Below are 15,000 nucleotides of genomic sequence, written 5' to 3'. Positions count from 1 at the left end.
GAAATATCTAGAATGTTGAATACTTTATCTATCATCCCTGTCCCTCACAAACATTTGCTTAATAAAAAAAGAAGTGCTCTAGAAGGACTGCTAAGAATATCTCTCATAGTTTGATAAATCAATATTTCAGAATCAAAAACTAACAAAACAATGCTTTCTTATCTCTCATTATTTACATTTCTTTATAATATACTTAGCAGTCTTTAGGGAAACTAAAAAAACACAATATATATATATATTAATGTACTAATTATAAACTACAACACATTTCTATAAAAAAGAAATTAGAAAAAAAAAACATAAAAGGAAATGCTTTAGTTTGGGCTTGTGACTAATTCTACATTTGTATGGAACACAGAATATCAACATTTCTGTCATACTTGCATTATATCAACCTAATCATACATCATAGATCAGCAACTATTTTAAAATTAAATGATTCCTTTCAGATTTGAATGAAAAAGGCTTGAGTTGGGGGTGACATATATCAGTGAATGAAATTAACTTAAGAAAGGAAATATCAAAAATACTATATAACAATACTGACCATATATAAAATATTAAATATTAATGCAATAACACTCATATAATACAAATAATATGACATATTTTGCATTGGTACTCCAGATGAAATATCTTCATTTCATAACTTGTAAAGCTGCTCCTCATAATATCAATGGTCTTTGATCTAGGTTCATACTTAAGTTGCAAAACAGATTTGAAAATGAATATTGACTGCCAACTGTATTTTTTTTGCATTTAAGACACATTTTCTTTGAATAAAAAGAAATCTGCATACTGTACAGTGATTTTTTGCCCATGATTGGCGGCAACAAACAAACAAGATATACAAATGAAAAAATAATAATAAAATAAAATAAAATAAAAAGATTCTTACAAGGCAGATGGAAATAAGAGTCACAAAAGACATTTTGAATTTAACTGTATGGAAATGATTTATATGTATTATGAACTTGATCATAAACACAAAAACAAATACGGTGATGATACATTAAATTGAAATGAAACACAGCTAAAATAATAATAAATGATGGTAGTTTAAGCAAAGACAAGATACCTCATCAAACACTTAAACGAAAATGAAATTTCTGATCCACTTTAACATTTGATAAAGCACCTAATCTGCCTCTGACATCAAGATTTAGCATTACTGGTTTATCATCATAATGAAGTCTGCACTTTCAAACAAAAGAATTATTTTATGAGGGGTTTATTGCACAAAAAAAGGAAAATTATAAAGCCTTATTCTTGCAGTTGGAAATATCTGTGCACTTTAACCTTTCAAAGTAGAATAAAAAGTTGTATTCAACAATACAGATCAGTCTGGAAATGTATTCACATGCATGATTTATACAATTTTCCTTAAGAAAGAATATTTACTGAAGAGATGTTCAACCAACAAATAAGAATGTCAATTGGAACTATAGCTGTCAGGATCCTTTCTTTTGAATAATGCTACATTCTATTACACCGCATATTAGGTGATTTAGCTGTAGTGTGTTGTGAGATCAATAAACATATTGTCACATGCTGATTAAAACGAAGTCTCGCACAAGCAATGTCAACCTGTAAAATAAAACTAGATGACTGAGAATTATTTGATTATAGATTAAACAAGGTCAATAAACTATCGCAAAATACACCTGGTAATAAGTACACATGATTGCCAGTAAACAGCATTTTGTAAAATGCATTATTTCATCAATATATCACCCAAACTTTTAAAATTCTATTTAGTATTCCATACAAATCTCTTGCATGGTTAGACTGTTTAGTTATGTAAACAGAACATCAGATAGATTTATTACTGAAAACTATCATCTCTAGGGGTATAGTTAACAAAGAAACACTTGATAAAGGTGTGCCCAATACATATTCATTACATAACTTACAACATTTGACTGATAAAAGCTTTGGTAGTTATTTCTTACAAACCTTCTCCACAGCCTAGTTAGTGATTTATATTTATGGTTCACTAAGCAATAAAATTACATAAATCAATCAACAAAAAAAAAAGTTAAAAGTGATGGTTAAATAAATATATAAATTATATATCCAGCAATATTTAAAACATTAGAGAATTCCAACAGAATCTAAACTGGTTCTCCTATTCAAAATTCAAACTGGTCAAGTATTGTTTTCCTCATTTTACTACCAATTATCATAGAATGAACATTCTAACTGATATAAAAGTCTTGTGCTTTAAGGTTTCCGTACTTGTCGTCACCTATTGCTGTTTTTGGTCCCTAAATTATGTAGGTGTTATCTTGGAATGCAGTATACTCAAAATTTGAAGTTAGGTAACATCTGTAAACAGTAATGAAAACTGAAATCCTAAAGCAAAGGTCCAATCCAATGTATGATACACAGAAGTTATCTTAAATGATAAAAATAACTCATTCATTAAATTTTGCTATTCACTCTATTGACAAAGTCATAACTTTCCATGAAATAAGTGAAAAGGTAATATCTTTCAAGGATAGAGTCCTAAACACAATATTTATTGACTTATCTATAAACATAATTCAATACCTACACTTGCAAACTACTGCTGGTATACTTCAATGAAATATATCCTATTTCTCTGCCTAAAGTATAAAAAAATATGTTGAGCTGTATGACCTCAAACACATTGCAAAAAATATCCAAGTAGCATCTTTGTGAGGCTATTAACACCTGGGTGAGCTTATCATCTATCTGTGTTCCCTCAAAAATATGTAAGTTATATGGATATAAACTGAGGATATTTTGCAAGCTACTAATTTTTTAATGGTCTTCCTTCCATAACATGTCAATAAAAACAATAAACCAGAAGACTTTCCAATTAAGTTTTCTTGTCACTGTCCAATAACTTCAAAGAAAGGATTTTTTTTTTTTTATCTATTAAAATCCTGAGACAGACAGGTTTCATTCTCAAAATTAATGAATGGGCAAATATACACATCCTGACCAGAAAATCACTATGTTGACATCTGTCACATAAAAATCACTCAGAAAATAGTTTACAGTCTGCTACTATAAAAATCTACATATGAAATGCTTAACTATAAAAAATTAAGATAAATCTCCTTATGCTAGTTTGGTGAAAAAAATCAAAACTCATCATGCATGTATTCAAAGTCATCACCATCATCGTAGTCTTCATAGTCTTCGCCTGGCCAGGATCCCCAGAAATCTGATGAACAGGCTCCAAATAATCCATCACCTCTGTGTACAGAATAAAAAATAAATATCAAATAACTTGAAGAGATAGCAGTGAACACAGAGTGTGGTTGTACATTCTCCAATATTCAGGTGACTATACATTATTAGTATCACAATGATATAATTCATGCATGTAACTACCTACTTATGTTTATAACTACAATTAGATACTTTGATATATTTACAATTAGGTATATTAGTGCATGATAAACAGGTATAATACTACCATATAAAAATCAAAATATATTGCCAATACTGCACTTGCCTGCACAAATAATCTTCAAGAGAATTATCACTTGCCCAGAGATTGTATAACACTTTTTCCTCTGAAACTTCTGCTAACAACTCATCACACAAATCCTGAAGTCTGAAAAGATAAGATGAAAAGTCTTCATAACAAAGAAATATCACTTCATGATACTTTTATTACTGGATAAACATTTTCTTAATTCATTACTATACAATAGCAATATCATTACCTAGTAGTTTATGGATGTATTCCTTTTACTTATCTAAACATGAGAAAATGCACTTAAGCTAAAACTAATAATAACAATAATAAGAGTAACAGTCCTTTCATGCAATACATCTTAATAAAAAAAAAGTGGATTCTTAAAATTCAAAAATACTTAGAAATAGATCTTTACATTAAATCACAAAACTGCAATTTAGCGAAGCACAATATTCACTGTCCTTCAAAGAGGAAAGCATAACCCATAAGCATTTCTTAAATAAATAAATAATTAAACAAGGTACCTTCTTGACCAAAGGCCCTCATCCTCCTCTGCTTCATCTTGATAGGTATCAAAATTTGTTCCAGGACCTGTCAATCGCTCTTCATCATTCACTTTTATACTCCCATATCTGGAAAAGAAAAATTGTAAACTTGATTTCTTCAACTCTTTCAAATTTATGTTTTGAGAATGTATTTGAGAATCTGACTTAAAATTACATTTCACTTTTATCATTCAACTTATCTTTTTATTCATGTCTAACAAACAGTTTACTCCAGTAACTAACACTAAATTTGCACACAGAAACACATATACATAAGTGTATATATATGGACATGCACATTTATATGCAGAGAGATAATATATATATATGCACATATATACAAGCTATAACACATACATACCAATGATCTGAATTTCCAGGAAACATTCTTTTTGCTAAACATCTAAAAATAAACTATCCTACCCTTGCCAAAGGTCATCACAAGTCCCTTCTGCAGCCTCAACAATTTCATCATCCTTAAGAGCAATTGCCCGCGTCAAGTCACCTTGGGCTTTAGAAAAACTCTCTGCAAACTGTAAAAAGGTAAACAAAATTAAAAGAGAGCATACATTCTTCTTGCTGCGAGACAATGAATGGAGGGAAAGAAGGCTGAAAGGGAAGGGGGAAGGAGGTAGATATAGAGATAGATAGATAGATAGATAGATAGATAGATAGATAGATAGAGAGATAGAGAGAGAGATAGATAGATAGAGAGAGAGAGAGAGAGAGAGAGAGAGAGAGAGAGAGAGAGAGAGAGAGAGAGAGAGAGAGAGAGAGAGAGAGAGAGAGAGAGAGAGAGAGAGAGAGAGAGAGAGAGAGAGAGAGAGAGAGAGAGAGAGAGAGAGAGAGAGAGAGAGAGAGAGAGAGAGAGAGAGAGAGAGAGAGAGGAGAGAGAGAGAGGAGAGAGAAGGGAGGGGAGAGGGAGAGGAGAGAGAGAGAGAGGGAGAGAGAGAGAGAGAGAGAGAGAGAGAGGGAGAGAGAGAGGGAGAGAGAGGGAGAGAGAGGGAGAGAGAGATGGGAGGAGGTGGGGAATGGAATAAAAGGGAGAGAGATAGGAGAGAGAAGAGGGAGATAGAGAAATTGAGTAGAGAGGTTAAGGGTAATGTTTTTCTATGATTTTATTTTTTAGGAGTAAATTCAATGTTTTTACATGTTTATTCTTGGCCCCTGGAAGTTTTGTTTATCTTTTCTTATTGGGTTCACTATAAATTGAAAGGAAAAGAAAAAAAAGTGCCTTGTGGTTGCCTCTTTTTGGACAGAGATAGACTGAGGGGATGACAGTGCCCTCCCCTTTTAATGGTAATTCTGATGATACAATAGAAGCTGATATGTTACCAACCACACCAATAAATCTATATCAAATTTTCTCAAGTAAAAGATATGTGATTTCCCTCATAATTTGCAAGAAAGCCTATTATCTATCAAAAAAGAAAGTAGATAAGAAACAGACCTAAAGATACATAAAAGAAAAAAGAGTTTGAAGTAAAATCTTATAAACTCAATCTTTAATTAAACTCAACACTTTAAATATATTACATGAGTACAAAATAATTTTTTTTGGGCAGTGATATCAAACTTCATAATTTTCTTTTTTTATGGTGTAAATCTAAATTCTAGGGAGGAGGGAGAGCTTATCAAACATAGGGGAGATTTTTCTTGGCCAAAGTTACCAAATATCCATAATGTAATTAAACTGAATAATCGCAGGAAAACTCATAAGACATTTTTCAGATAAAACCTATGGAGAAAAACAAGACCTTGAAATACATTTTTAATTGTTTTAATTCATAAAAAAAAAACTTATTACATAAACTCAACAGTTCACAATATATAAATCAAGTAAAAGCGTATTTCAAAACAAACATGAAAATTCATACTTTTAGGCTCATTAACTTTCATTGGTTAAATCCCTTTCAAAAAATTCTTACACATCACTTTTAACTCATTCACAATGGGGCATACTTTCTCCTACTCCCGTTTCCTTCGGGAAGATTCTTAGTGTGCAACACTTGAGGTCACGCTGAACATCTCAGAGCATTTTTCACCCACCCTATTCTTATGGTTTGCATGGTTGCATCTACAATGTAAAGGCATGTAAAAATATTGCCATGTATAGAGGAGATATTTTAGTCAAAAAACATGTTACAGTAATGTATTTCTTGTGTTATTTTATTGAACTTTGCCCATATCATTCCCTTCTATGTGATAATACCAATAGAAAGTGGAAGCATTATTTTAGTGCGGTATCTTTATATTCCACCGATCAGAAGCAGAAATTATCATGACGTCATCAATGGTATGTAGTTTTCTTTGACATTATTCTTTAAAATGTTATATCACATTTTATGACATTTAAACACCTAAACTAGAGTAACAGAGACTAAGAAATTATGAAAAATAATTATATCTAAGAAGAGTCTAGCATTCTATTGATAACGTTCCAGCACATCACAATTGCCCTGCCCAGAACTAAGAAATATATTCTTTATGTCTCAGGATGTCATCCAGAACTGGAGATATTTTCTGATCACATGATAGCAAAGAAAATTATTTTTGGCCTGAAAAACATCAGTGGGACAACAATGATCATTAAAATTTTTCTTTTAGATGATAGAAATAATTAATTTGCACTCCTTTTTGCATTATTTTGTGATACTCTGCATTTAGAGGATGTAAAGTTTATCGACTTTTCATATTTGTTTCTCAATATCATTCTTTGAAACTGCTGACATTATAAATCAAAACACTTGAAATGTTTTCTTCTCATTGCAGTTTGTCTGAATACGATATAAGATTAATTTTCAAAATGTAAAATTAATGCAAAAATATTAATTTCATCAATACCATTTTTATATAATTCTGGTATAAAAAGCATATGCATATGTCTCATTACCCAATTATTAGACAATTATAATTAAATGAAAAAAAAGAAAAGAAAAAAGAATCTGCCTTGTATGGCAAAGAAAGGGGTATAATTTGTCTTTATTGTTATAATTACTATAAATACCATAAAACTAACCAATATAAGGTAAGTTTAATAATCACAGAGATCCCATCAAGGGTGACAACACACCAAAATGCTGAATGGGAAGACCATATACAGCAGTAGTCACAGCCATTTGTATAGGTCACTTGCATCTCTATGGTTTTTTGTCGGTATTTTTGTTGTTGTTTACATGTCAATATAAAAAAAAGTGCTTTTGTCAATGCACAAAAATAATACTGTAAAGAACATAATGAACTGATATGTACCGGCATTCTACGCTACATCTTCATTTTATTATATAACTGAAAAAAAAACATGTCTTACGGTAAATCTATACCCTATTTCTAATGGGCTAAGGGAGATGGGGAAGATGGCTAAGAAAACAGATAGAAAAGCAGAGGGTATATCATAAATACTATCATAAACTATGTAACTCTTACCTTATATGCCACAGTCTTACAGGCATCACACTTCAAGGCTGCTTCCGGATCATTAACACCATCCGTATCAATAAAGTCTACATCCCCAGCAGCAGATGCATACAGGATAATAAACATCCAAATTATTCCCAAAGTCTTCATTTTGGGATCTGAAACATAGACCATGAATTAGTTTGAATATGTACCATTATACCAGGTATATGTATATATACATGTGTGTGTGTGTGTGTGTGTGTGTGTGTGTGTGTGTGTGTGTGTGTGTGTGTGTGTGTGTGTGTGTGTGTGTGTGTGTGTGTGTGTGTGTGTGTGTGTGTGTGTGTGTGTGTGTGTGTGTACATGTGCATGTGTGTGCATGTGCTTGAGTCATGGCTAAGGCATAACCACTGTCTTTGTACACATGGTACGTCATGCAGAGGAGTAGATTGTAAGGAAAACACGACCTTTACACTTTTATTTTAGAGTATATAAAAATATAGTGAAATTAAGGCACATTTCTTGTATTCATCAATGCAGCTTATTCAAATATCATCCATAAATTAGCCCTATCCACCTGTGGCTAGGGCTAACCTTGATACTTGGTAAGGTTAGTTAGGTTGTTGGGTTAGAATTTTGTAGATGAAAAATTATCCCTAAAGATTACTCTGTCAAGGCAATATCAGCAGTATATTGCCATGGGTGATGGGTGAGGAGGTAATTGCAGTTGCTATGCACATGGTACACCACACAGTTGAGTAAAGAATTGAAGAACTACATCTGTTGCATTTTCATTTTATAACAGAACATAGAAATATACCATGTTTTATGTGATTTGTAGCTACCCGTACCCAGGGATTTTCTAATGCAATAGCTAAAGGTTTGTGGCAAAAATAAACACAGAAATTATTCTTATCATAGCTATATACAGCAGAAAATATTAATTTTGGATAAATTTCTAAAATATGTGAATGTCATAAAACCCATCAAAAGTGGTATCAATGGATTCCTTAAGATATCTACTACATAATGAGCATCTGAAAATGCTATTAATCTGCACCCATGGAAGAGATGATTAATTAGTGAGATAATATCACATGATGTCAAACATGCATGCATGATGTAATCAAAATTGATAGAACACTTTCAAATTTGGGTTTCATTAGCATCAGATATCACAAGGAATCGGTTGATATCAGCTTCCATGGATTTTATGGTGCGGACCTATTCTAGAATTGTACAAAATTTTGTCTGAGAAAAAATTATTGTCATACAATTCCTTCGTATATGTGGGTTAATGTTGCTGTCCATTTAAAATACAAAAATTATAAACTTAGGAGACTGTTTCGGACATGTATTTTTTATGGTTCTTAGACTTGATCAAAACTATTTCCTAGCGTTTGACGGAAAAAGAAAGAAGGCAAGGAGAAGAATAAATATGCTTCCAAACAGTACCGACTAAGACGTTTAATCCTTTTAAACTTGATAGGTAAATTACCTTCTAAGGATGATTTATTTTGGTTAGTCCTTTTGTTTACTCTCTTGACGATTGTGGTTATTCCCTGGGTTTCATATTCTTTAAGGGATCACTATTTCCTAGAATCTCATTTTCTTTCCATTGAATGTAGCACTATAGCCTAAATTGATCTTTACTATCAGGGTATCCAATTCATCTTCTTAATAGTCTATTTTTTAAATTTTTATTCGTATATTTTACTTCTTTCTCTCTTTATCTATTTTTCAATCCGTCAGCCTTTCTTTTCAAGAAGACGTTTCTATTTCAAAGATAAAAAAAAAAAAACATGCAATTAACATTTACATAAAATATTTATACAAACACATTCCAAATTAAAATCGGGCGTGAAGTGGGCCTGCAAGAAAGATTTGAGTATTTCTTACACGCACAGTACACAGACCATATTATTGGGCGTGAAGTGGACCTGTAAGATATATTTGAGCAATTCTTTTAATTATGGACTTCTTTATTAAAGAAGTAAATAGCCAAAAGAAATGCTGAAGTTCTCAGGTGGTGAGGTACGAAAACAAGATCAGTGACATCAAATCACTTACAAAGGCATGCCACTAATGCTCATGTGTATGTAAGTCCTTGTAACATATTGAAATACCTTTCATATGACACTAGAGACATGTTTCGACTGCTAGACGTTGGTCATATTTTCTTGGTTGAGGAGTGCTAGACCTAAGGTGCTATGAACCAAGGATACAGTGTTATTGCTTATAATATTGTAATCTCACATGGTAGTTACACTCTTCGAAGCTAAGGACAAATGTGGGCCATCAGGAAAGGATGACAGGTCCTTGAAGAGCACAGTGATAATAGCAATGATAATAACATTAGTATTTGTAAGTCAAAAGATTGTCCCATCACACTCGGACCAAGTGAAGGGTTCTTCAAAGTAAGGGTCGCGAGATAGCGGTCAGTGGGTTACTGAATTAAAAAAAGAAGAGTAACATATAGAGAATACATGCAAGCAAGGTATGTATAATGAGATAAGAGAGTTAATAGAATCAACAGTTTTGTTACCGGATATATTAAGGCAGTTCCTAAAAAGAAAAGAAAAGAAAAAGTTTTTGAAAGGTGGAATAATAGAATACACTTATATATTTAAGGTGTATGGAGGAGTGGTGGGGCAGGTATTCATCCTTTTGTGGTATCTTACTATAACGTGAACAACCCCTCATCGGCTCCAGAGAAAGCACAAACACACCGTGAACACCGAGGCAGTAAAATCACGGGGCTCTACGCCGTACCTCCTCGGTATTTACACGAAAATGATGAATACATCCAATCCCCATAGGAAGCACATGGCCAGTTCCAGATCCAGGCATATCTAAGGCTTCAGAATATAACTAATTATTATCTTGATTTTAATTGCATCTATTCTAAGGACCCCGGAAATGAGTTTCCGTTACCAAAATATGTCTACACAATTAATGAGTCATCTTACAGTTTCGAAGTCTTATCTCGATTCGTAGTAGATTGCTGGAGCTCGAATGTGAAAGTACCCAACAAGTTATTCAGAGCCCCTCTCGTGCTTGTCAGCAGTTATCTCGTTAATTTCAATAGAACGAAAAAAATATATCGCCAATGACTAAATTGATGGAACAAGTAGTAATATGACAGATAACCAAAAAATGGATATCTCCTCCCCACCATCTGTCCCTTTGGTTGCGGGCGGACATAAAATGACTTTGCTGAACATTTTATTGTGTGTACATGTGCGTCCTGTGTACCTTTTCGTTGCATTTTGACATTTATGACGAAAAAAACACGATTACCATCAAATGCAACCCATAGGGAACACGTAAATATAGAAACGGTACATATATAATGTGCACTCTGGTTTTATGTTGTGTATATAGGTGAAATAAAATGTCAGAAAAGGGGATTTGAGTTATACAATAAAGAAATCCATAAAGAAAATGTGGATACCCCAAGTTAATTAGTAATTTATATTTCATGGTGTACCACAGATAAACCTAATAAACATTTAGTGTAAAAACACTAATTTGCATTTTTCTCCTCTCATTTTCAGGTTACTGGTTATTTTTTGGTATCAACCTTAGTTACTCTTGTCAACTTTGAAAAAAAAAAAAAAAATCAGTCCTATATGGATACCTCAAGAGTAATCCTGTTTTAGGATCCTCGTGGTATTCACGACGGACGACATATGTCATCGGAATATTTCCACGGCAGAAGACGTCATGAAGTTTCGCCATATATACTTGTTATGAAGCTGCGTATGTATAAAGATATTCTAGTTGTATTTGTAGATACACAATTTTCCTAGCATTATAAAAAACAACAACATTTGTCACCCCTTTGAATCGGTCTGAGCGGTTCAGCGCTGCCTCGCGCCTCGGGAAATCTCTTGGCGGGAAGCTGCGGGCACATACTGAATTGCAGGCCGGGGATTCAGTTGCCTTGCCTTTAATAATGATGGCAGTCTGCCCTCATCTCTGCTGGTAGACCTAAGCTACCTGGTCTCGTAGAGAACTCAAGAGCCAGTCGGACTACCTGTGATTGTTGGACTAAACAACTGTGGATTGTATGGCACAGCTTTAAGGTCGATTCACACACATCAGTGACGTATCAGTGCCGTGTCCGCTCAGTGCTTCAGTATCAGTGAAAAAAAATATCGTTGCTTCGAATCCAAGCGAAGCATTCACACACGTCCGGCGCAGTACAGTGTTTTACTCTCAGTGGCCGTTCCGTCTCCGTTCCGTCTCCGTGCCGTGAAGGTGAATATCGTCGCCACCGATATTTTTTGGATTTTCACGGACGCCGGACGGGTGTTCTGAACGTTCAAGAAAATGGATGACGGACTTCTGATTGAACTGGTGCGTATATATATATATATACATACACACAAAATGAATATATATATATACATATATATACATATATTATATATATATATATATATATATATATATATTGTGTGTGTGTGTGTGTGTGTATATATACTATATATGTATATATATATACATACATATATATATATATATATATATATATATATATATATATACATACACACACACATATATATATATACATATATATATATACATATATGTATATATATATATATACACACACACACACACACACACATATATATATTATATATATATATATATATATATACATATATATGTATATACATATACATATATATGTATATATTATATATGTATATATATATATATATATATATATATATATATATATATATATATTATATATGTCTCTTTTCTGCCAAGCTTCATGTACCCACTTTCTCTTCTTCACTTTATAATTTCACGCTGTACGGCATCACCACGGATGTGTGTGCATAGACGTCACGGAAACAACACGGATATCACTGACACTGAGCGGACACGGCACTGATACGTCACTGATGTGTGTGAATCGACCTTTACAGCAAGGGAAGTCTGGTGGAACTCACACCACTCCAGCCACTTTTTTCTGTCAAACCCTCTTGGCAGTTTCCTGGTTATCCTTGACCTCCTTCAGGAAAGTTTGATTCTCAAAAAGGTTGTGCCTTTGTGGTTAACCTTTATCTCGCTTGGAGTATAGACAGCTTAGGGTATGTTTTTTTTTAGGCTACCTGGTTTACGGCATTGACTAGGCTGACCACAAATACATCCACATCGTCAGTTTTGGGAGACTCCTTGCCTCCATGACCCTAGACTAATGTATTGAAAAGCTTATCCACCTACCTAGAATTATGTTGTGGCATGAGAGCCAAATCAGCATCCAAGAGAATAATGACAATCCTATTGTGATCGCTAATGTCAGTTCCATCAACAGACTATCTCATTCTTTTTTCTATCGGAGCTGCAGTGACAAAGTTGAACTCTAGAATGTTACCTCTGACATGTATTGCCTTATTGTTGCTGAGAAGAGCGATCTCGGGACATGACTCATGACTTGATATCCAGCTGCATACGCTCTCCGGGAAGGCAACAAGATGGAGTGGAGATAATTGAATTCTCCACAAATTATCACAAGGTTCTTTGATGCATTGGTGCAGACTGGATTTAAGTTCCTACAACCTGGCCTACTATACGAATTGTACAGTTTGACACCCCCCCCCCAACCAGATGGATCTCAATAAAAAGGGATGACTATCAAGGAACAGGGGATCATCGCCTTAACCTAACTTCTAGTTATTATTATTTCGGAACACAGCAGGGTGATACTCTGAAAAGTGGTCTGCGTTCTTGTTAAGAGCCCCTGGAGCATGGTAATGTCTCTGTTCTAAATTGCACAAAAACGAGGAGAATGTCATTTCCCAGTGATAAGTCATTTATGTTCCATTATACTTTAGGCTGGGTCGTATCTTATTACTCTGAATCGATTATTTGTCATTCCGGCATTGATGCCAGATGCCCCTCCCATGGTAACACAGACATGCCAGAGTCTGCTAGCCTAGAGGTGAAATCCTTACTGGCTGTGACATCACTGGACTCCTCACGATCTTCTTCCCGACAAGATGGGCTCTTTGAAGGTTTTACTTTGGGTCTGTTTGGAAGAGACAGTTAATTGTATTAACCCTTATTTTTGGCTCCTTAGTTGAGGTTCTGGTTCTGCCTGCGTGGTCTCAGCCTGTGTTGGAAAGGGGAGGGTAGTTTTGCAGTGAAAAGGCAGAACGCATTAACTCCAAAAATGCGATTTTTATGAATTTGGTATCTGGAATCGTCATTTAAAGACGAATTTGATACAATCATCATGGTGTCTGAATGTCAATAAAAGTATGGTCAGTTTTGTATATCGATCACAATGATAGGAGTAAATGTACATGCAGCCAAACCTTTAACATCGATTTTCTCAAAACATGGATTTTGGAGTTAATGCGTTCTGCCTTTTTGCTGCAGAGTTGGTGTGGGAGCTAGCGCCGAGGGGCTCACCCCACTTCCTTCAGCGCTGCAATGGTCTGGATCACTGCCGGCATGATGACCCTGATTACCTTCTCCACTTCATCGCAAAGCTGAAGAAAGGGAGCCAAGTCCCTCTCATGAATGAGAAGGAGTTTATTTGATTCTAGGAAGGACTCCGTGGTGTCCTTCGCCCTATTCCATGTATGGTTCTTATTGTCCAGATGTCTAGTGAGTTGGTTTATTTTCAAGGTTCAACCTTCCTCTTTGGGGAAAAGGAGTCATATTCCTCCTGACTTCTTCCCTTAAATGCGTCTACATCATACTTTGATCCTCGTAAAAATGGGATATTCCTTGGGCTGACAGACTAGACTACCTGACCTGGTTTTCAAGAAGTCTCGAAATATAAATTCAGTGATTAACAACGGTAGTTGGGATGACTTGTGGTGACCCGGCGAAGTCTTCCCACTGAGTACCCATTAGTCATATTCTTAATGCTATATATATATATATATATATATATATATATATATATATATATATATATATATATATATGCATGGAAACATCTATAAAAAAGGGCCAAGGTGATTCTGATAAACAAAGATACATGTCTGTGAAAATTGTTTCAATTGAGCCAGATTCGAAGTCCTAATTTAGTTTCATGCTGGCATCTTTCTATGATGCCATATTTGGCAGCAGCAATAGATCACGGAACTTTCATACCATTAGTTTCTGCAACTTTAGGAAGTATGGGCCCTAATGACAAATCTTTCTACGTAATGTTACCTAAGTCACGTTGGAGAAAATGGCAACCACAAATGAGCTGTGAGTTGCATGGGTGAGGTGTTACCAGTCATTCCCGATTCTCCGATAGTCCTATAAGAAAGCGACATATGCCCGAAAATAGTACGGAGTGTAATGTAATATTGTTTTAAATTCAGTATTAAATGAAAGTGTGGGCATAGTTGGCCTTTGACTTCAAAGCCGAAAAAGTATAGGTGGTTATAGTAGCAATAGGGATGGCAATATAAGGAATAGACTTCATAGGGATAACTGTTAATGCTCCTTGTGAAAGATATCGTACATACTTTTAATTATTAGATCTACAAAACTACCCATATGACTCATCCAAGAAACTCCACGAAGTTACTACAAAAAATAGTAGTAAAAACTCTAATCACATAAGAAGCA

The 15,000-nt window shown here is 34.2% G+C and overlaps 1 protein-coding gene across 1 annotated transcript; it reads right to left on the bottom strand.

The window, feature by feature from the left end:
• Nucleotides 1-228: 228 nt before the first annotated feature.
• On the bottom strand, nt 229-9,049 carry LOC122259293 (marginal zone B- and B1-cell-specific protein). Its single transcript, XM_043025953.2, has 6 exons — nt 8,900-9,049; nt 7,429-7,577; nt 4,426-4,535; nt 3,982-4,089; nt 3,491-3,592; nt 229-3,228 (listed from the first exon to the last, which is right to left on the bottom strand). The coding sequence occupies exons 2-6, from the start codon at nt 7,567-7,569 to the stop codon at nt 3,114-3,116; spliced, it is 576 nt and encodes a 191-aa protein (XP_042881887.1). The 5' UTR covers nt 7,570-7,577; nt 8,900-9,049; the 3' UTR covers nt 229-3,113.
• Nucleotides 9,050-15,000: the final 5,951 nt, after the last annotated feature.

This window comes from Penaeus japonicus, unplaced genomic scaffold (assembly GCF_977035675.1).
Source record: "Penaeus japonicus unplaced genomic scaffold, GWHDUDI00000001_assembly GWHDUDI00000005, whole genome shotgun sequence".
NCBI classification, from domain to species: domain Eukaryota; kingdom Metazoa; phylum Arthropoda; class Malacostraca; order Decapoda; family Penaeidae; genus Penaeus; species Penaeus japonicus.
Note: the sequence above shows the minus strand (reverse complement) of the source record. Positions and strands in the feature narration are given on the sequence as shown.

Excerpts from the sequence above, each read along its gene's own strand:
- LOC122259293 (XM_043025953.2), bottom strand. The coding sequence starts at position 7,569 with ATGAAGACTTTGGGAATAATTTGGATGTTTATTATCCTGTATGCATCT. Across the intron at positions 4,536-7,428 it reads GTAAGACTGTGGCATATAAG|TTTGCAGAGAGTTTTTCTAA; the intron begins GTAAGAGTTACA and ends ACCTTTTTACAG. Across the intron at positions 4,090-4,425 it reads TGTGATGACCTTTGGCAAGG|ATATGGGAGTATAAAAGTGA; the intron begins GTAGGATAGTTT and ends TTTCTTTTCCAG.